The following is a 22,202-nucleotide window of genomic DNA, read 5'->3' on the forward strand; positions in this document are numbered from 1 at the left end:
ATATATACCTTGTCCTCTGTGAATGAGAACTCTCCCGGGGCGTGCCGCTGGCCTGTCCTTCTCCATCCCTACAATAATTTACTACAGCATTTCCGGAGCTGCGGCCAAGGATATTTCTGTAGGATAATTCAGGAAGGAACAGCGCTCGTAATTGCTTTTTACTAGGATGTGGAGGAAACTCTTCTGGCTGAGAAAACTCTAATTTAGCCTCACTTCTAGCTATGGATGTTGTTTCTGGTGGAATCATAACCTTTTATTGAATGGAATATATTTATGTAGCCAAACATAATTTTGTTATAACAGTATTTGTTAGTAATAGAAACACCAATAGGGAAAGAAATAATTTATATTAAATTCATTGAATCCTCTCCAAACACCAAGTATCTTAGTGAAATCATCACTGATGGTTTTGGTAGTCCATGGATATCAGTAATTAATATGCGGCTGAAGCATTTATATCTGGCTTAAGCATAGCTGCACCAATAGGAGCATCTCGAGAGCAGTGGAAAAAAAATACTGGCCATCCTATTTTTTTTTATAGTTTTTCCCTATTAATAACATTGTCACCAAGCAGCATTTTTACTGGCCAGACTAGTAAAATACTGGCCAGGTGGAAACCCTACGTACATGACCCCCTTCTCTTTAATATTCCTGCTTTATTTAAACTTCATGCTGTACGCCGTCTCTTTATCAGGTGCATAGTCATGAGAAGTCCAGTTTGGTCCCAGCTCAATAGAGAAAGCCTTTAACCCAAATTGCCTGGTCCTAATGATAAATTATGGCACTTGCAGGAATTAATTATTAGGTATTCAACATTTGTGCTTTATTTAGGTACAGCCTATGGAGCAGTTTTGTCTAGTTCCTAGATGGCGACCCCCTGTGGCCAACTTTGAAAGCGTAAATCATTTGTTTGATTAGGCTTGTGGTGCAGTAAGTTTATGTTTAGTATACAAAATACAGCATTTCTAGCCTTATTCTATTTTAGACTTCCCCTTTAATTTGTTACCTGCAGATCTGCACATGTATTGGGCCCATGATCACTGCTGAATGCATATGATTGGGCAATGTTTTTGTTTTGTTTTTATAAAATGCTACCATTTGGGGCAAAAACTGGTAACATTCCTATACGTTGGTACTTGTGAAGTACATTCCCACAACAACAGCAATATATTCGCAGCAAAGGAACCCACACGAATACAGGGAGAACAGATAATCTCCCTACGCCCAATGCCCTGCCTGGAATTGAACCCAACCCCCCAGCAGTGCAGCGTTTCCAGGCTTTGTGCCAAATGGAAACATATTGAATGTAAATAAAGCAAATGTAGAAAGTAGCATTGTTAACAAAAGATTTCCAAATTGCCAGCTTACTGTAAATATTAGTACAGGCCATTACATTAACTTTGTAATGAATTTGAGCCATTTCGTCAAGATTCAGCTGTATCCATGTGCCTAGCCAAACCGAACCGAAAACCCTTAAACGAGAACTAAACCCTCATAATGAATGTGGCTAAAATGCCATTTATATACTGAATTTATTGCACCAGCCTAAAGTTTCAGCCTCTCAATAGCAGCAATGATCCAGGACTTCAAACTTGCCACAGGGGGTCACCATCTTGGAAAGTGTCTGTGACACTCAGTTGGCTCTGAGCAGCTGTTAAAAAGCTAAGCTTAGGGGTCATTGCAAAATTACAAGCAAAAAAATTATGTTGGCATATAATATAAGATGATGCTACAGGACGGATTATTAAATTCTAATGCTAGTTGCACTGGTTTCTGTGCTGCCATGTAGTAATTATCTGTATTAATTACTAATCAGCCTTATATTGTGACATTTCTATTCTATGTGTACTGTATATTGTGAGTGGGTCCCTAAGCTCAGTAAGTGACAGCAGCACAGAGCACTCTGTTGTGCCCCACAAGGATCACTTTAAAAGCTAGTGCAGCACATTTCAGATGCAAGAAAACACATTGTCTATTAGCTGCGTCCTTGTGCTAGGCTTCTCCATGATTCTGAGATTTTCTGTGATTCTATAAGCAGCTTTTTATCGCCATCTAGAGTCCGTGCCTGGCCAAGACACAGGATGTTGTGTGGTTTTAAGGAACAGTTCAGTGTGCAAATAAAAAAACGGGTAAATAGATAGACTGTGCAAAATGAATAATGTTTCTAAATATAGTTAGTTAGCCAAAAATGTAATGTATATAGGCTGGAGTGACTGGATGTCTAATATAACAGAACACTACTTCCTGCTTTTCAGCTCTCTAACTCTGAGTTAGTCAGCGACTTGGAAGGGGGTCCACATGGGACATAATTGTTCAGTGAGTTTGCAATTGATCCTTAGCATGCAGCTCAGATTGGCTAACTAGCTATATTGGAAACATTTTTTATTTTGCACAGCCTATCTATTTACCCAGTTTTTATTTTTATATTGAACGGTTCCTTTAACAGAAAAGGTACTATCGGTTAGTATTGTATCTAATCTACTGTGGTCTTAACACAGGCAAGTGCTAATTGATCTTAATCATATAATCACCCCCTCTTATAACCATTTATTCTACAGTGGTGCTTGGAAGTTTGTGACCCCTTTGAAGTGTTCTATATTTTTATATCAATGTGACCTAAAATGTCATCTGATTTTCAAACAAGCCCTAAAAGTAGATGAAGAAAACCCAGTTAAACATATAAACGAAAATGATTATATCTGGCCATGTATTTATTTAAACAATTGATCCAACGACATATCTGTATGTAGCAAAAGTAAGTGAATCCTTAGGATTATCATATAATTTAAAGGTATTTTCATTTAATGAGATGACAATCAGGTGTGAGTGGGAGACCCAGTTTTATTTAAAGAACAGGGATCTAGCAAAGCCTGATCACACACAAAGCACATTTGTGGATGGGTATCATGTCTCTAACAAACGAGGTGTCTGAGGTCCTCAGAAAGAGTTGTTGAAGCCCATAAAGCTAGAAAAGATTACAAGACTATCTCTAAAAGAGTTTGGACTCCACCAATCAACAGTCAGACAGATTGTGTACCAATGGAGGAAATTCAAGACCGTTGTTACCCTACCCAGCAGTGGCTGAACATCAAAGCTAACTCCAACTACAAGGTGTCTACAGGTTACAAAGAAACTGAAGGCCTGTTTCACATTGGTGAATGTTGATGTTCATGAGTCCGCCATCAGGAGAACCCTGAACAGCAATGGTGTATATGGCAGGATAACAATGAGAAAGCCACTGCTCTCCCCCCAAAATATTGCTGATCATCTACAGTTTGGTAATGATCATGTGGAAACCAGAGGGATACTGGAAGAATGTTTTGTGGTTGGATGAAGCCAAAATATAACTTTTTGGCTTAAATGAGAAAAACACTGCATTCCAGCATGATAACCTTATCCCATCTGTGTAACATGGTGGTGGGAGTGGTCTGGTTTGGGTCTGCTTTGTTTCATCTGGACCTGGACAGCTTGCTATCATTGATGGAACAATGAATTTGGAACTATACCAAAAATTCTAAAGGAAAATTTCATCTGTCCGCAAACGGAGGGTCATGCTGCAAGACAATAATCCTAAATACCTAAGTTGTTCTACCAAAGAATTGTTAAATAAGAATGAAGTGAATGTTCTGAAATGGCAAAGTCAAAGTCCTGACCTTAATCCAATGGAAATGTTGTAGAAAGCCCTAATGTGAGTAGTTATTGTGAAGAAGCCCACCAACATCCCAGAGCTGAAACTTTTCTGTATGGAACAAAGAGCACCAGCAAGGAAGTGGTTAAACAAATTATGTACATCAAAAAATAAACCTTTGTTTGTGGGGCAGATTCTAGCAGCCTGGGCCCTTGAACAAACTTCCCAATGATGATCAGTGATATCTGAGAGTTGTAGTTTAGCAACATCTGGAGGGAGACTGGTTGCCCTTACCTGAATTAATCCATCTATGTCTGTACAGTGGTTCACAGCTGAACTGTTAAGAGCAGAAGAAACCCATTCTGAATGTTATTTTAGTTATAAAGTCAGCAGGCAGGTGGCAGTGTTGTCCATAAAAATAAATAGTGCAAATTGAATGTGTCCTTGGCCAGAAACAATATTACAGTTCCACTGCAAACACTCAGGCTTGTGCAGATTTAGTTAAAGGATTAGTAACACCAAAATTAATGTTTTAAACTAATGAAAATATAATGTAGTGTTTCCCTGCACTGGTAAAACTGGTGTGTTTGCTTCAGAAACACTACTATAGTTTATATAAACAAGCTGCCGTGTAGCCATGGGGGCAGTCATTTATGCAAAGGATACACAGTAGATAACAGATAAGTACTACTATTGTTTATTTAAACAAGCTGCTGTGTAGCCATGGGGGCAGCCATTCAAGCTTGAAAAGGAGAAAAGACACAGGATACAAGGCAGATTACAGATAAGCTCTGTAGTATACAATGTGATTCTTAAGAACTTATCTGTTAGCTACTGTGTATCCTCGGCTTGAGTGGCTGCCCCCATGGTTACACAGTAGCTTGTTTATATAAACTATAGTAGAGTTTCCGAATCAAACTCTACAGTCCTTATAAGTAGTGTTTAGCTGCACTTAGTAACAGCTACGACATTGATGAGCAGATGTCTAATTCTGTATTATGTCTTAATAAGAAGAGGAAGTGTGTACTGGGCACAAAGAACCCCCCCCAAAAAAAAAACAAACAATGCCTGGGTGCTGGTTAATAATCAATTCATAATATCCAAAAAATAGACTGCACTTACATTTTCATTTCAAAATTAAGTGGTATTTATTCAACGTTTTGGCTCTTAGACGTGAGCCATTTTCAGGAAGTGCAGGCTATATACAAACAAACATATTTTTACACATCAATCGAAAAGAAGCGCCAAAACTTGTCAGACGTAGTTAGTGGGCGTGAGCAAATCGCCTATGTAGTCGTCATTGCCAATCACATTAGTCAAAATAACGTGTAATCATGGATACACCAGTAACATAAGTGAATAAAAGACATATATGTGGGGGATAGCTCCCCTTAGTGAGTGTAGATAAAAACAGGAACCCCCCCCAATTGCAATTTACTGTAGAACCGGGAGGGACACAACCGCCTCCTGCCAGTTGGGCCACTCGGCTGTAACATGCCTCAAATCTACATTGGATCTGGATTGGAGGCGATAGCCCATCTGGCGGGAGGATAATGTTCAAGCATCAGTCACAAAGTTGAAGTTACCCAGGGGTTGGATATTCCAACAAGACAATGACCCTAAACACACTTGGAAATCTACAAAAGCATTTATGCAGAGGGAGAAGTACAATATTCTGGAATGGCCGTCACAGTCCCCCGACTTTAATATCATGGAAAATCTATGGGATGATTTGAAGCAGACTGTCCATGGTCGGCAGCCATCAAATTTAACTGAACTGGAGAGATTTTGTATGGACAAATGGTCAAAAATACCAACATACAGAATCCAGACACTCATTAAATGCTATAGGAGATGGCGAGAGGCTGTTACATTTACAAAAGGAGCTCAACTAAGTATTGATGTAATATCTCTGCTGGGGTGCCCAAATTTATGCACTCGTCTAATTTTGTTATGATGCACATTGCACATTTTCTGTTAATCCAATAAACATTATGTCACTGCTGAAATATTACTGTTCCAATAAGTCATGTTATATATTAAAAGGAAGTTGCTACACACATATATATATATATATATATATATATATATATATATATATATATATATATATATATATATATATATATATATATATATATATATATAGTGATAATATGCTCACTCTTCCAGTTGATTGATGTAATTATTTTTCTGTGTATCTGTTATCCTTACCCATAATATTCTGTATCTATTTGTTTGGGCATTTTCCATTAACGTCATTGGGAAGTGGCATGGGCATGTGGAACAGGGAGTTGTGCCAGCTGAATTCAGGACAAAGAAGATATTTGCAATAACTATTAATCTTTACAAGGTCCTCTCCAACAGGAGCCACTGAGAATCCCACTTGGGCATTAATACCGATAATGGTGTTGTGGGCACATGCCAGTCTCTCTGTAATGTTAACTCTGCTCTTATATAAACTTTCAGCATTTTATTCCTGTTGATTAAAAGCAGACTCTTAGCTTTCCATTAGGAGCAGGTCCAAAGTAAGCAGAACCCCCTTCCAAAGTAAACAGAGCACCCTCCATTTCCAGTCACCTGGCCCTGTGGCACCTCTGCTCTGGGCAGCCAGTGAGCATTTCTTTGACACTTGGTTTTCATCATGATTTTTCTTCACTGGAAAGCTTTGAAGATCTGCAGGCAGCCTTATTCGGTCGGCATTTGCCAAGCACCTAGCTCTGTGGCCACCACTGAGGTGCTTTTTGTTGCAGTTGGTCTCTCTGAGCCTTGTGAAGAACACGCTCCTCATGTAGGTAGCTCCTAAGCAGAGCAGTCTATGTAAGATATGCCCAAACTGGGTGAATTAGTCATTTATGTGTCCTAAGGGCAAAAGGTTTGTGGGGTTATGTGATAAAAGACACTAAGTTTGACCAGCAACCAATCAGCAGGTAGCATTTACTGGTCACCTGTTTTAAAGCATACATCTTATTTGTTGATATGGGTTGCTGCTCCTGGGGAAACTTAGTGCCTTTTATTACATATGGGGGATAATGTTTTATTTCTCACCTCTCCTCTATAACCACCCCACAAAGGGGCAAATTCACTAAGATTCGTAGTTGCGCTAGGCGTAACTTCGCCACACTTCGCCAGGCGTAGTTTCGCCAGCGCTTCGCAAATTCACTAAAATCCGAAGTTGCGCTCAGGGGTAGCGTAAGGTTGCGAAGTTGCGCTAGCGTTGATTCGCTAAGTGAAGCGAAGTTACCCTAGCGAAGGCTAATTTGCATACGGCGCCAAATTCAAATTTCAATGGAGGAACACGTATCAGCACTACAAATGGCTAGAAAACCTTCAAAACCTCAAATAAAAATTTTATTTTGCCCTACACATGTGCCCACTGTCTAGGTAAGTTGCCATGAGTCAGGAAATGCAGGGGGGAAGGAGGGGAGCCCCAAAAAAAATTTCGATCTTTTTCAGCCTATCACCCATAATGTAGAAAACACGCCAGCGTTTTTGGGACTTAGAAAAAATTTTGACTTTTTTTGAAGCAATCCCTATCTACTCTATTGCGCTTCGCCAGGTCTGAGGTGGTGAAGGAAGTCTAGCGTAAAAGGTAGCGTTCAGTACACTGCGCAAGTTAGTGAATTTGCGTAGTTACGTCCGTAGCGAAACTTCGCCAGGCGTAAGGGTGCAAAGTAACACTAGCGAAACTACGCCAGCGTTCGTTAGTGAATTTGCACAGTAACGAAAATGCCAAACGCTAGCGAAGTAACGCTAGCGTTCGGCGCTTAGTGAATTTTCCCCAAAAAGCCTGTATGGATGAATATAAAACATACAACAGAGTTAAAACTGCAAAAACCAACAAAATTTGCAAAATTTAAAGGAAAAGCATTTTTCCTTTGCCATTCTTTTTCACAGTTCCTCCACTGGATCATCAAATCAAGATACAAATATAGATCAACGCCCAGGCCTATAATTGTATCTTGAATGGATGAATATGATTCATGGGTCACACATACTTTGCTGTTCTTCCTGCAGCTGGCTTGTTACATTTTTTTTGCCCATGATAATGCAGAACAGAGACAACAGGTTCTTTATATTTCAGAATAGACCTTTCAGATTTCCCATATGTCTGCTTATAGATGGTGTATCTGGTCGTCCTTCTTTTAATAGGGCTCAATCTATTTTCTAAAGCCTCTGACGTTGGAATAGCTCTCACAAAAACAGTTATATATAAAGTTATAGTTAATGGATAAATTGAAAAGAAAAAGTAGTTTGACATATATAGCCTCAGTCAGTGAGCCTATGAGTAAGTGTCCCACTGGGCATGAAACGCGGTCGGCCATTTGTCATGTTTCAATAAAGCTGATTTTTCACTGTTTAATTGTGAGGAGTTCCTGTAATTTTCGCGTTAAAACTACAGCATTACCGTGGGGTAGATCTGTGATCTTTCTTTTAAAACACGCCAATAAATATTACGTGATAAAACCAAATGACTTGTTTATTTAATACCCTTCCTGTGTCTCTCTTCACAGGGTACACCATGTCTCCTTTCCTACGCATATCCTTTAATTCCTTTGATCTGGGGGGCATGCTCAGTCCCTCGGACCATAACCAGCCTTTCTGTGCGGTGAAAGTGAAAGAATCTCTTACTACAGGTAAGTGCTCTCCATTCTGAAAATGAGTTTAAATTGCCCCTCCATAGGCTGCATCCTTTCTTTATTCTCTCTGCTGGAAGACAATGCTATGCATTCACTACTCCTGTTCTGCGATTTAGAGATTGATGGGGGTAGAGACATTTCTACTCACCTTTTTGCTCCAAAGTGCTCACCAAACAATAACGTAAAGAGGATGATGTCTAATTACCACTAATTACACAAAATACTTGTATCGCTGACAGAGAGAGGCAAGACATTAGTACAAAAGAAACCCACCATGTATCCAGACTGGAAGTCAGTGTTTGATGCTCACATCTATGAGGGACGTGTGATCCAGATTGTGCTAATGAAGGCGGCAGAAGATCCTCTATCAGAAGCAACTGTAGGGGTCTCCGTGCTGGCTGAACGTTGCAAGAAGGGCAACGGCAAGTCTGAATTCTGGGTAAGTGGAGGGGTATGATTCTGAGGGGCAGTTGCAATTGGGTTGATGTTGGCCAGATACAAAGATTTACTGTTATATGTTCCCACAGTTGGATCTCCAGCCCCAAGCCAAAGTGCTGATGTCCGTGCAGTACTTCTTGGAAGATGCTGGTATGTATTTTGTGTTTGTGTTCTATATCATTAAGATTAAAGCAGTGTTGCTAAAGAGAAATCCAGAGCACAAATGGGAGTGTTTATAAAGCTGACCATACAAGCCCAGATTTAGTCAGGTATTTTGGCTGATATAAGCCGGCAGCATGACCATCTGGGCATATATGGCCTGTCATGATTGCCGCATGGACAGACAATCCTGGTGAATTGGAGCTGACACTCCTCTTCACTTTCTGTTGTTCTCTCCGACTGGCTTCACTTCCCACAGTTCAGGTCTGCTGCGCAAACAATGCAAAGGTGGCCATTCATGTGTAAGCCATGGGCATGCTGTATGCTCGGAGTACATAAAGGTGGTCCTGGCTCCTTTAAAGTGATAGTGACACCTCTAGTTTTGTGCTTCGATCTCTACTTTGATGGCAATACTTATTATTAATCACAAAAGTACTGATGTAAACCCACAAATTAGTAAAATATATTGTTTTTTTAAAAAAAAACACTCCACTTCCTCATATGGGGCGAGTACTACTGCTTTCAGTCTCTCTTATCTCACACCCACTCCTGCAAAAAATAAAAGCCTCCTCTGTCTGAAAATCTCCTCTCCTGCACTGCTGGTGGTGTTTTTGGTTCATTCCCTCTTACTCGGTTATATATGCGGTTATATATGCGCGTCCCTTTCCTGCCTGCTTGACTTTTCCTGCACTAACAAACTACTCCAGCTCTGGGGGTTAAAAGGTTAATCTTGCAAGCAGTCCTGGCACAGATCATTCTGCTTGTGCAGGTAAGGCAGGCAGGTAAAGGCCACACATAATCAAGTAAGGCAGAATAAGTTAAAATAACCATTTAAAAAAATTAGCAGCACAGAGTGGTGCAGAAGAGGAGTTTTGCAGTGCGGTGGAGCAGCGGAGAATATTATTGTATAGTCACCTACCTGAACATGAAACGGAGCAGCAGCACTGTGATAAGGAGGCTGTAAACCCCGACACTGTGTAGTATAAGCGGCCAACACCATTTAACTGTGCCAGATTCTTCCGTTCAGTCAAGCATTTAAAGGGGAACTAAAGTCTAAAATAATGCTATTAGAAATGCTGTATTTTGTTTACTAAACGAAAACATAAACTTACTGCACCAGAAGCCTAGTTAAACGAATGATTTAGTTTTTCAAAATTGGCCGCAGGGGGCTGTCATCTTGTAACTATGTTAAACATCTTTGCAAGACCAAGACCTTGCACCTGCTCAGTGTGGTCTGGGCTTCAGTTGGGAGGTTAAGCTTAGGGATTGTTATAAATTTTAAAAACCGCAAATAAATAATTTCTGCCATAGAAGCCGATACAGCAAGACTGATTAATAATCAGAATATGCAGACTACACTGAGTCTCTGGATACAAATCTCTACACCAGTGATCCCCAACCAGTAGCTTGTGAAACATGTTGCTCACCAACCCCTTGGACGTTACTCGTGGCCTCAAAGCAGGTGCTTATTTTTAAATTCTAGGCTTGGAGGTAAATTTTGGTTGCAGAAAAACCAGGTGTACTGCAAAGGTAATTCACATGGAGGCTGCCAAATAGCCAATCACTGCTCTTATTTGGCACCCCAGGAACATTTTTCATGCTTGAGTTGCTCCCCAACTCCTTTTACATCTGAATGTTGCTCACAGGTAAAAAATGTTGGGGACTCCTGCTCTACACAGTCGCCTGCTGCTTTACAGAGAAACAAACAAAGCTGCTCGAGGTCGGTGAAGTAAGGGGGGGGGCTCTCCCCTGCTGTTTGAAAGAATGATCCTTTCCCTGCAGAGCAGTTAGGGACCGTCTGAAGTCTCCTATCCCCAGCAGTCAGATCAAGTAAAACGAAGGGGGAATTTCACTCTCTTAAAGGAGAAATGACCTATGCCCAATTTACATAGAAAGAAGTCACATTTTGATGAAGAATTCAATTATGCTAAGAAAGTGTCACTATCCCTTTGAGCTGTTCCTGAATCCCCTGTTGTTTACAACTTGTGCTCCGTTCAGCAGAATAGAAATTAGAGGAGTAGTTATAGGTGCAAGTGCCTTTGTAATTTTTGTTTCAGATGCCATCAGTTTTACATATGATCTGGCACTTTGTACTTGTATTTGTAAATGAGCCCTGTTGTCTCTGATTGTGTTGCATGACATTGATCCATTCTATAACCGGTGATTAGATGCAGGATCACTGTTGTCATTTTTTGTACATAGCACCAAACATAATGTTACTCTAGACCTAATGGAACCATATGAGTCTACAGTAGCAGGTGTAAGTGTGTTACTATTTACATATGTATGTATGTATGTTTGGCACAGTATTGCCTTTGTCCCTGTGTTGTGCAACACTGCTGGGGGACTGCGGTTGTTGCCAGCCTTTTTGTGTAGAGGTGTCACAGCATGAGATGAGCAGAGAGTGTTGTTATGGTGTGGGATCTCTCACTTTACACTTATTGGGTGTGAAACTGTTAGAGGTCACTGCAGTTGTGGATGAGTGTTAACCCATTGCTCCCTGGAAGGGACTACAGTTCAGATATTAGTCTGTCTCCCAGTTTTCTTTGTTTCGTGCCACTCACATCCCATCTCTTTGCTCCACTCCAATCTCTGCTCTGTGTGTGTGTGTGTGTTACTGGCATCCCGCACCAGTGCCAAATTCAACTTCTCATTCTTTTTGCTGCTCTTCCCTTTCTGTGTCTCACTCCCCCCCCCCATGCTGTGAAAACACTCACACAGACACACTCACACAGACACCACTGAGTTTCACAGTTACACAGAGCAGCTCCTGTCATTCTGTGTGTGTCAGCCGAGTGCAGTCCCAGGATAGCTGTGCTGAGACTCCCCTGATCATGCACGCTGCTCTTTCTGCACATCCGAAGGGTTAGTGTCCCTGTGGGCTTTGTGTTGTGTGTCTGCTCATATACATGTCTACCAATTGCACAATGTCTATATGTCTTTGTTAATGAGCAATGCAGCTGGGTTATAAAAATCCTCTGTATGCGATAGAGCACCTGTTGTAGCAACACGCGTTTCATGCCATATTTGTATTGATAATTGTTGTTGATTGCAGACCTTGCCTGATATGAAGTGCACTATTTATTTATATGTTTGATTGTGATTTATATCGTTATGAACCAGTATACGCAGTAGAACCCTCCATTTTACTTTTAAGGGGACCAGAAAAAAATGATGTAAAATCCAGGGAAATGTATTATGCATAATATATAGGTGGGACCACAAAAAAACCAATGTAAAATTAGGGAAAACTTAAAATCAGGGGATGTAAAATGGGGTTTTGACTGTATATTATTATTCTAGCACAGTTTTTGATGGTTTAAAGTTGTTTGTAAATTTGATTGCATTTACTATATATCAATCAATATACGTCTGGCTGTTGTTCACCCTTGACTTAACTTTAAGTATGATGCAGTGAGTGATATTCTGAGACAATTTGCAATTGTTTTTATTTGTGTTATTTATTTAGCTTTGAGTTATTCAGCAGCTCTCCGGTTTGCAGTGTCAGCAGTTTGATTGCTAGGGTCCAAATTACCCTAGCAACCATGCGTTGATTTCAATAAGACACAGGTATAAAAATAGGAGAGGGAGTGAATAGAAAGATGAGTAACAAAAAGAAGCAATAACAATGTATTTGTAGCCTTACAGAGCATTTGTTTTTAGATGGGGTCAGTGACCCCCCTTTTAAAAGCTGTAAAGAAACAGAAGAAAATAGTAAATCATTATAAAACTATAAAAACAAATAATGAAGACCAATTGAAAAGTTTCTTAGAATTGGTCATTCTACAATATGCTTAATTCCAAGTTAACTTGAAGGTGAACCACCCATTTATATATTCTATGCTGTGTTGGTTCTGACTCATGAAACAATGTTGCAGACAGTGTCGGACTGGGGTGTTCGTTACCCACTGGGCCGGTTACCCGGGGGCACCCTACTCCAGTCGCAAGTCCCAGCGCCTTCAGATGCCACCCTCTCTCCCCCCTGATGGGCCACCAGCAAATAAAAATTGTTTTCAGTGTGGAAAAGGGATATTCATAAGGGATGAAATTTGTGGTGTAGGAAAAACTGTAGTATAGGGGCAATGACTGCGATGAAGGGTGTTTAGATTATCTCAGTTCTCCCTTATAGTTCACCTTTAAGTTAACTTTTTGTATGTTATAGGATTCTAAGCAACTTTTCAATTGGTCTTCATTATTTATTGTTTATAGTTTTTGAATTGTTTGCTTTCTTCTTCTGATTCAAATAGGGGTCACTGACCCCATTTAAAAACAAATGCTCTGGAAGCATACAAACGGATAGTTATTGCAACTTTTCATTATTCATCTTTCTAGTCAGGCCCTCTCCTATCCATATTCCAGTCTTTTATTCAAATCAATGCATGGTCGCTAGGGTAATTAGGACCCTAGCAACCAGATTGCTGAAAAGGCAAAATGGAGAGCTGCTGAATAAAAAGATAAATAACTCATAAACTACAAATTATAAAAAATGAAAACCAATTACAAATGTTATCAAAATAACGCTCGCTAAAGCATACTAAGAGTTAATTTAAAGGTGAACAACCCCTTTAATGTGCCAAAGCAATCAAAATGCCTCCTTTATGCTATAACATCTATTCCAGGGGTCCCCAACCCTTTTCACCCATAAGCAACTTTCAGATGTAAAAATAGTTGGAGAGCAACAAAAGCATGAAAAATGTTCCTGGGTGGTGCAAAGAAAGGGTTGTGATTGGCTATTAGTAGCCCCTATGTGGACTGGCAGCCTACACAAGGCTCTGTGCACCTGGTTTTTATGCAACCAACACTTGTCTCCAAGCCTGGAATTCAAAAATAAGCACCTGCTCTGAGGCCACTGGGAGCAACATCCAAGGGGTTGGGGAGCAACATGTTGCTCACGAGCTACTGGTTGGGGGTCACTGATCTATTCCATACAAGCACATTCAGCTTCATTCAGTAGAATTGTCTTCTTTGCCATTGTTACAGACTTAAAGCAGTCGATCCGGGAAGATGAGGGCCTGGTCACCATCAACAAGAGAAGAGGAGCCATCAAACAGGCCAAAATTCACTACATCAAGAACCATGAGTTCACTGCCACATTTTTTGGCCAGCCAACCTTCTGCTCCGTCTGCAGGGAATTTGTATGGTAAGGCAATTAATACTAAAATTCAACACACCGACCACCAGTGTCACAGTATTTTTTTTACATAAGCAGGGATAAGATGCCATAGCTTTTCCTGAACTATAATTATCGGCCAGCTGAATAGAGCTAGACTACCACAGGTTAAGATGCATTTTGACATCCTTCTGTGGGAGGAAGTATTGGTACCACAGTATTGCTTGTCACGCTCAAATACTCTGTGAAACTTAAAAAAGTGGAAGCTGGGCATGTCACATAAGTCACAGGGTGCTCAAAAAAGGACATAACATGACAGGCCAAAACTAAACAGTATTCACATTAAAGGAAAACTATACCCCAAAATGAATACTTAAGCAACAGACAGTTTATATCATATTAAGAGGCATATTAAAGAATCTTACCAAACTTGAATATATATTTAAGTAAATATTGCCCTTTTACATTTCTTGCCTTCAACCCCCATTTCGTGATGGTCTGTGTGCTGCCTCAGAGATCACCTGACCAGAAATACTGCAGCTCTAACTGTAACAGGAAGAAGTGTGGAAGCAAAAGACACAACTCTGTCTGTTAATTGGCTCATGTGACCTAACATGTATGGTTTGTTATCATACGTGAATCATACAATCCCAGGAGGGATTTTTTAAAATGGCAATTTTCTATTTATGATTACCCAGTGGCCCATACTACTACATGAAGTAGGGTTTTACACCGTATATTTTAATAGAGACCTACAATGTTCAGGGGGGGGGAGTATAATTTTCTTTTAACAATGTGTGTGTGTTTTGTTTTGCAGGGGCCTGAACAAGCAAGGATACAAATGCAGGCGTGAGTATTGTACCTGTGTGATACTGACACATCTCACTTATGACTTCCATTCCAGTACAGACTGGCATCATACACACAGGTGTCATGTAGTGTTACAAACCTGCATCAGACACACAAATGTATTGTGTTGTGACACACACCCCTGCAACTGATTGAGGTAGTACTCTCTCCATTAGAAGAACTGACCTTCAGTATGAACTTTTGACGAAATTTGGAGAACCCCATCTAATATGTAACTCCAGTGTTCTCGACTAAAAATACATTAGACATAAAAGTGCCATACTTGTGTTGGGGGATTTTGGCAAAGGAAAGAACAGGGAACTTTTAGAAGCACGGACGTCTCCATTTGCTCCTTCACTTGTACAAAAATACACGGGCCGATAAAAGCTGCCGAAATACAGAGTCGGCAGCGTATTGGCCCGTGTGTGGGGCGATCGATATCTGTCGGAAAGTCGGGCAGATGCCGATCGGGCAGGGTAAAAAATCCTGTTGGATCGCGGCCGCATTGATCGGTCCCGTGATCCGACTGCCCATATAGCCTACATTCTGTGTAGGGGCCCACGATCGGATCAGCCCAATATCGCCCACCTCAAAGGTCAGTGTGTGAGTAGCTCGAGATGCCTTGGCATTTTCTATGCACTTCCTCTATAGTCGGCCAATGCTGTGGTTACTTCCTCTCAATCAAACCAAATGTTTGGTATTAGCGGTCTAAAACCTAAAATATCTATGAAACCACTAAGACAAAGAAGCACTCGGGTTTACATCAATTATTATTATTTTTTTTGTTTCGAAGCACTTTAACCCTTCAGTCCCTTCTCTTGCTGTGTCATGATACTGTAGTGGGTGCCTCCTCTGCCCCATACTGGACTTAATAATGTCTGAGCTGGTGGTTTTTTTCCCCCTGCAATTTAAACTATTTTCTGTTGTAGAATGCAACGCTGCCATTCACAAAAAATGCATAGACAAGATCATTGGCAGATGTACCGGTACTGCTGCCAACAGCCGGGACACCGTGGTGAGTGCCCTTTTATGTTTCCCCTTTTTTATACTTACACTTGGCTATTTGTCTGCTATGCCAGAAAAGTTTAAAATAACAAACTGTCTCTTCTTTGCAGTTCCAAAAAGAACGCTTCAACATTGATATGCCGCACAGGTTTAAAGTTTATAACTACAAGAGCCCCACATTTTGTGATCACTGCGGCAGCCTGCTGTGGGGGCTGGTGAAACAAGGGTTAAAATGTGATGGTGAGTTCATCCCAAACTAAGTCTGAATTTTTATATAGGTCCAGGAAATCAAACTGGGGTGATGCTGTTGGAGCAAAGGGTTCCGGGTAGTAATCCAAATGCAGACACCTATACCATAGTAATGTATATTGAAATCTTTTGTGATCGCTTATGGTAAACTCATGCCCGAAACCCTAATGCAGGAGTGACATCCCCAGGAGCTGATGGTAATAGTTATTATAATTGACATATAAGGGGTCATTTATAATTGACCAGAGGAAGAAGTGCAAGAGTGTACTCCTTAGTGTTCATTTAGCAAGAACTTTTTCCATTGGTTGAGCTGTAGTCTGTACTTGTGTCTGATAATAAAACAAATCTGGCACAAGGTACTTACCACAGCATCAGGGGGCACAGGCACTGCCTAATCTGTGATTTTCTATGACACCTATGTGTCTCCCTGTGCATCATAAATATTAGGGATGCACTGAATCCAAGATTCAGTTCGGCCTTTTTCAGCAGGACTCGGATTCGGGTGAATCCTTCGGTCAGGCCGAACCGAATCTGCATACGCAAATTAGAGGTTTTTTTTGTCAGAAAACAAGGAAGTAAAAGTGTTTTCCCTTTCCCACTCCTATTCGTCCGAATCTTTCGCAAAGGATTTGGGGGTCGGCCGAATCCAAAATAGTAGATTCAGTGCATCCCTAATAAATCTAGTCAAAAGGCAAAAAAATATGCCATAACTCATTAATACCATTAAAAAGCTTATTTTTTTTTTCAAAAAATCATTTTAAAAGAATAAACATACAGACCCCATGGTATTCCGCCTTATGCATTTCATACCCTCTGGTACTTAATCATAGGCAGCAATGCGTAACACGGAATTGTTTATTCTTTAAAAATTATTTAATCATCAATGCCTATGATTTAAGTACCAGAGGGTATAAAACCCGTAAGGCGGAATTGTCTGGTACTTAATCATAGGCATCAATGCCTATGATTAGGTACCAGAGGGTATGAAACACTTAAGGTGGAATTGTTTATTCTTTAAAGGAGAAGTTAACCTGCACGGGGAAAAAACCCTCCCCCCACTCCCCTGTGTAGGCCCTCCCCCCAGCCTACCGGCAAATGCCTCCAACTGCGAATTCGCCCCAAAAGTCATGAAGTTTCCGATCTTTTTTCGGGGTGAGCAACAAGTTTGGGGCATTTGCCCAGGGGGGGGCAGGTAGGCCGGGGGGAGGAGGGAAGGGGCCTACACAGGGGAGGGGGGCAAAGGTTGACTTCTCCTTTAAAAATGATTTAATCATCAATGCATATGATTAAGTACCAGAGGGTATGAAACGCATAAGGCGTAATTGTTTATTCTTTTAAAATGATTTAATCATCAATGCCTATGATAAAGGACTAAAGGGTATGAAACGCGTAAGGTGTAATTTTTTATTCTTTTAAAATGAAGTAATCATTAATGCCTATGATTAATAAGTACCAGAGGGTATGAAACCCGTAAGGCAGAATTGTTTATTCTTTTAAAATGATTTAATCATCAATGCCTATGGTTAAGTACCAAAGGGTATGAAACGTGTAAGGCGGAATTGTTTATGCTTTTAAAAAAAAATTTTAAATAAAAACTAGCTTTTTATGGTATCAATGAGTTATAGGATATTTATATCCCAGTAACTATGGCCCTTTTTTTTACTCAAAGAAGAAATTTGCCAAACACAGAAGGCTAGTGTAGCGGGGAAATACCCTGCACATTTATTTAGTCATATGATGTAACGTTTCGGGGGCGTGCCCCATCCTCATACATGATTCCTATTTCCCCTAGAATCTAGGGGATATAGGAAGTGTTTCGCAGCCTTTTTTTTTTACTCGCCATCTATACCCCAGTATACAAATGTAATTTTTTCACATCATAAATATAGCCCACCCAAATGTGGTCAGTGTAATATTCTTTAGGGCAGCCTCGGGTCTATTTCCTCCAAAGTGAGGCACAGAGTTCTATTGCATTTCTTAAAGAGACATGAGCAAAGTGCAAAACACGGGCACACTTTACACACTGCCTCAAATGTTGCCTGAGAAATGAAGAGCTATTTTGTGACTAAAACGGATTTTATTTCTTTGCAAAATCTGTGATTTCTATTGTTACCAATATTGTTTATTGTTTGTCCTTTAGAGTGCACCATGAATGTGCATCACAAGTGTCAGTCCAAAGTGGCAAACTTATGCGGCATAAACCAGAAGCTTTTAGCAGAGGCATTAAATCAAGTCAGCATGGTAAGCACGGGGCAGAATTTAACTCTAGAAGACATTTCACATGAAGGTAATGAGGTAGAATATAATAAGGTGCCTGTGTAGCGCCACTTAGATGTTGGTGGCCAAAGGCTACTTTCTTCCTATGTACAATCCTATCGGGGTGCAGGCCTTGTGTCACTGTTGGGGGTACAGTATTCTATTTCTCAAAGCCATAATAGCTGGAGCTGTAGCAGAGATATCCTAACACTGTGCTTTGGCTGGATCTAACTGTCGGTGTTGATTAAGCACAAAGCAGTTTGTATTAATTTACCTTTCTCCGTGATTTTTTAGAAATCAAGCACTAGAAAATCAGATTCTGGATTGGATAATATTGCTATATATCAAGGCGTGGGCCCGAAAGTCCCAGGATTGCCTGTGCCTAATGCTCCAGGTACATTCCTTCTACCCCGTGATCTATTCATTCTGGCAATAAGATAAATAAGAGGGAGAAATACATTGCTATAACTAACCATTTGTTATCAGGTCATTGTTCAGTGATGTGTGGGGCATAACACTGCACTTTCCTCCTCTGCATATCTGCATTTTTAAAGAAGGAAAGCTACCGAAGCAGTTTATTGTCAATAGATTAGCCACAATAGTGCAAGCTATAACACTATATTTATTCTGTAGAATGCTTTACCATACCTGAGTAAACAGCTCTAGACACTCTCTGTTTAGGATAGCAGCTGCCATATTAGCTTGCTGTAACATCACTTCCTGCCTGAGTCTCTCCCTGCTTACTTATAGCTCTGGGCTCAGATTACAGCAGGGAGAGGGGATAATGGAGGGGGAGAGAGGAACAAACTGAGCATGCTCAAGCCCTAGCACTGAAGGTTTATACTGAAAATGGGAAATCTGATACAGAAGCCCATGTGTACACAATAGAAGCAAAGAAATTTGATGTTTCTATTGACAGAGGACTCTGAGCAACAATACTTTGAGGGTTTACTGGTGTATTTATATAGATCTTTCTAATAAAGCTTACTTCATTTTAGCCTTTCCTTCTCCTTAAATGGGTGCTTCCTTTTGACCAAAGGTGCTCCCCACCATTATGCTGTGTGTTCCAGTGTGGAACACACATCCATCTTTAATTTTTAACAGTGCTATGAGTAGAGAAACAAGAGTGGCTTTGGCTGGGGGCAGAGTGGGAGTGGGGAGCAGAGGTGGCTGGGTGTTGTGCCCTTGAGTAGGGTACCCAGTGGTATACATCAATTGGGAGTCCACATCTGATCTTCATCTAATTAAGCCCAAGGGACTCGCCCCAGTTCTCAGGCAATCGCATACAAAAAATTCCTTTATCCAAAGATAACTGTCCCAAGGCTTTTTTCAGTAAAAAATTTCCACTTTATTTAAATTAGCATTAAAAATTCAGATACAAACTCACCCCACCGGGCCCACCTTACGCGTTTCGCACCTTCCGGCGCTTAGTCATAGGTATACATACACCTATGACTAAGCGCCAGAAGGTGCGAAACGCGTAAGGTGGGCCTGGTGGGGTGAGTTTGTATCTGAATTTTTAATGCTAATTTAAATAAAGTGGAAATTTTTTACTGAAAAAAGCCTTGGGACAGTTATCTTTGGATAAAGGAATTTTTTGTAGGGTACCCAGTGGGCCCTGGATACCCCAGTTAGACTCACTTTTATTACCCAATCAAACTGCTGCCTGGTTGCTAGGGTAAATTGGAGCCTGGAGCTTCTGAAATATCATACTGGAGAGCTTCTAAACAAAAGTTAAATCATTAAAAAAAACACCCTTTTAATCCCTTTGCAAATTGAGATACAGGATACTGGGAAATGCCTGTGGCATTAACCCTTCAGCTGCCCACCCTGCGGCAATCAAGTTGTCCGAAGAGAATATAACAGCTGTTTCCCCTTTCAGACAACCAGTATGATAAACTTTGGGAGGGAATCACACCACATCCTCACATCAGCCTAAGCAGCCGCTTGAAGATTGATAACTTCATCTTTCACAAAGTGCTGGGTAAAGGCAGCTTTGGTAAGGTGAGTGATCCCAACCTCTCCAGCCCTGCGTCATTCTTCTCTTCTATAATCTACATGCAGCCATACCTCCCTCCTCTTGCAGGTGCTGCTGGCAGAATTGAAAGGCAAAGGAGAGTATTTTGCTGTAAAAGCCCTGAAGAAAGATGTGGTGCTGATTGATGATGATGTCGAGTGCACCATGGTGGAAAAGCGAGTGCTGGCATTGGCCTGGGAAAACCCTTTCCTCACCCATGTCCACTGCACCTTCCAGACCAAGGTACAGACCTGAGCAATCTCACAAGTCTTTTATTAAATTGGAAAAATCCAGTGAGTGCGCATCTTTGACACTTGTTTGTTTATATTTCACTGATGATGCTCTCTGGTATGTGAACAAATGTCACCAGTGCCTGATTTGAAGTTGCTGCGTGTGTGTGTGTGTATATATATATATATATATATATATATATATATATATATATATATATATATATATATATATATATATATATATATATATATATATATATATATATATATATATATATATATATAATACACAAAAGCCATGAATATCTTGTAAATTATATCCTTATAAACGGTGAGTTCTGATGTCATCAGTTATAAACGGTTAGTAGTGATGTCATTTCTGTCACATGACTGACAAGACAAAGGAGAGAACGCCTATAGAAATCAAATGCCTGGGTAAGTGCCCCTACAGGCACGAAACGCATTAGGCTTTAATCGGTCATGTCCGATTAAATGTTTTTGTATTTTTAACTACTTTTGGCCGACCTTTTGGAGGAAACTCACAATTTTTGTTATGTTCAATTGTAAACAATTTTAACAAAGAATACCGCATTCACAGGGCTTAGCTAAGACCTGTCAGTGCATATTCTTTTTTAAAATCTTTTTTTTTAAATATATATATATATATATATATATATATATATATATATATATATATATATATATATATATATATATATATATATAAATAAAAAAAGACCAGCAACACCAGGTTTTTGCAAGTAGAAAAGTGTTATTGCATATGTAACCGACGTTACGTTTCTCAAGGTGAATATATATATATATATATATATATATATATATATATATATATATATATATATATATATATATATATATATATATATATATATATATATATAGTACCCAAAACAGGGGTTATTTTGTTACAAAGTTATGATCATAAAATTGATAAGCCACCATACCACGTCATGGTAAACCCCGAATATATATATCCTGTAAATTATATCCTTATAAATGGTGCTTAGTGATGTCATTGGTTATAATTGGAGCTTAGTGATGTCATTAGTGTGTGTGCACATTGGTTTAATGTGTTTCCTTTGAAAAGAGGAAACCCAATAAATGTACACTTGCACAGAATGAGTAACTAACTACGGGGCCAGGAAATGTTCATAGGTCAGTTTACTATAATTAGCCTCTGAGCACTCCCATAACCCTCTTTGTTTTTATTTTAAGAAGGAAATAGATACCAACAGCCTAATAGATAACCAAATAGATACCAACAGCCTAACATTAGCATTCAAAAGTTGCAGAGCAATGGGAAATAGTGAGATTCCCGTTCCTGCAAATACCGCTCATTTCACAGAAAATCATTTCAAGACGATATGAATAAGGCTCTGAGTTGTTCTGCATTCCCTCTACAGCTTGCAGTTCCTCCTTTGTTATATACTGTAAATGGGGCTCCAAAATAGCCAGTCTGCCATTGTTTGGGGTTTGGGGTTGGTTTGCAGAATATTTTGAAAGAGCTAAACCTGGTGGACTTATACCCATGTCATAATTAGATATTGCACATGCATTTAGACTTAACGTAATGTACAATTGCACTTTTGCAATTTAA

General features: G+C 39.9%; 1 protein-coding gene across 3 annotated transcripts in view; it reads left to right on the plus strand.

Moving 5' to 3' along the window:
• The window catches only part of prkcd.S (protein kinase C delta S homeolog), a 58,068-nt gene that overhangs the window by 23,123 nt on the left and 12,743 nt on the right, over positions 1-22,202 (plus strand). For 2 of the 3 annotated variants that reach the window (NM_001090991.1, XM_041591274.1), the window contains 11 exon segments: positions 8,143-8,265; positions 8,508-8,707; positions 8,796-8,856; positions 13,846-14,005; positions 14,793-14,824; positions 15,754-15,839; positions 15,940-16,069; positions 18,219-18,319; positions 18,629-18,728; positions 20,217-20,338; positions 20,421-20,594. In NM_001090991.1, coding sequence (NP_001084460.1) covers positions 8,151-8,265; positions 8,508-8,707; positions 8,796-8,856; positions 13,846-14,005; positions 14,793-14,824; positions 15,754-15,839; positions 15,940-16,069; positions 18,219-18,319; positions 18,629-18,728; positions 20,217-20,338; positions 20,421-20,594 — 1,281 coding nt within the window. In that variant the 5' untranslated portion in view covers positions 8,143-8,150. 3 annotated transcript variants of the gene reach the window in all.

This window comes from Xenopus laevis, chromosome 4S, assembly GCF_017654675.1.
Source record: "Xenopus laevis strain J_2021 chromosome 4S, Xenopus_laevis_v10.1, whole genome shotgun sequence".
NCBI classification, from domain to species: Eukaryota; Metazoa; Chordata; class Amphibia; order Anura; family Pipidae; genus Xenopus; species Xenopus laevis.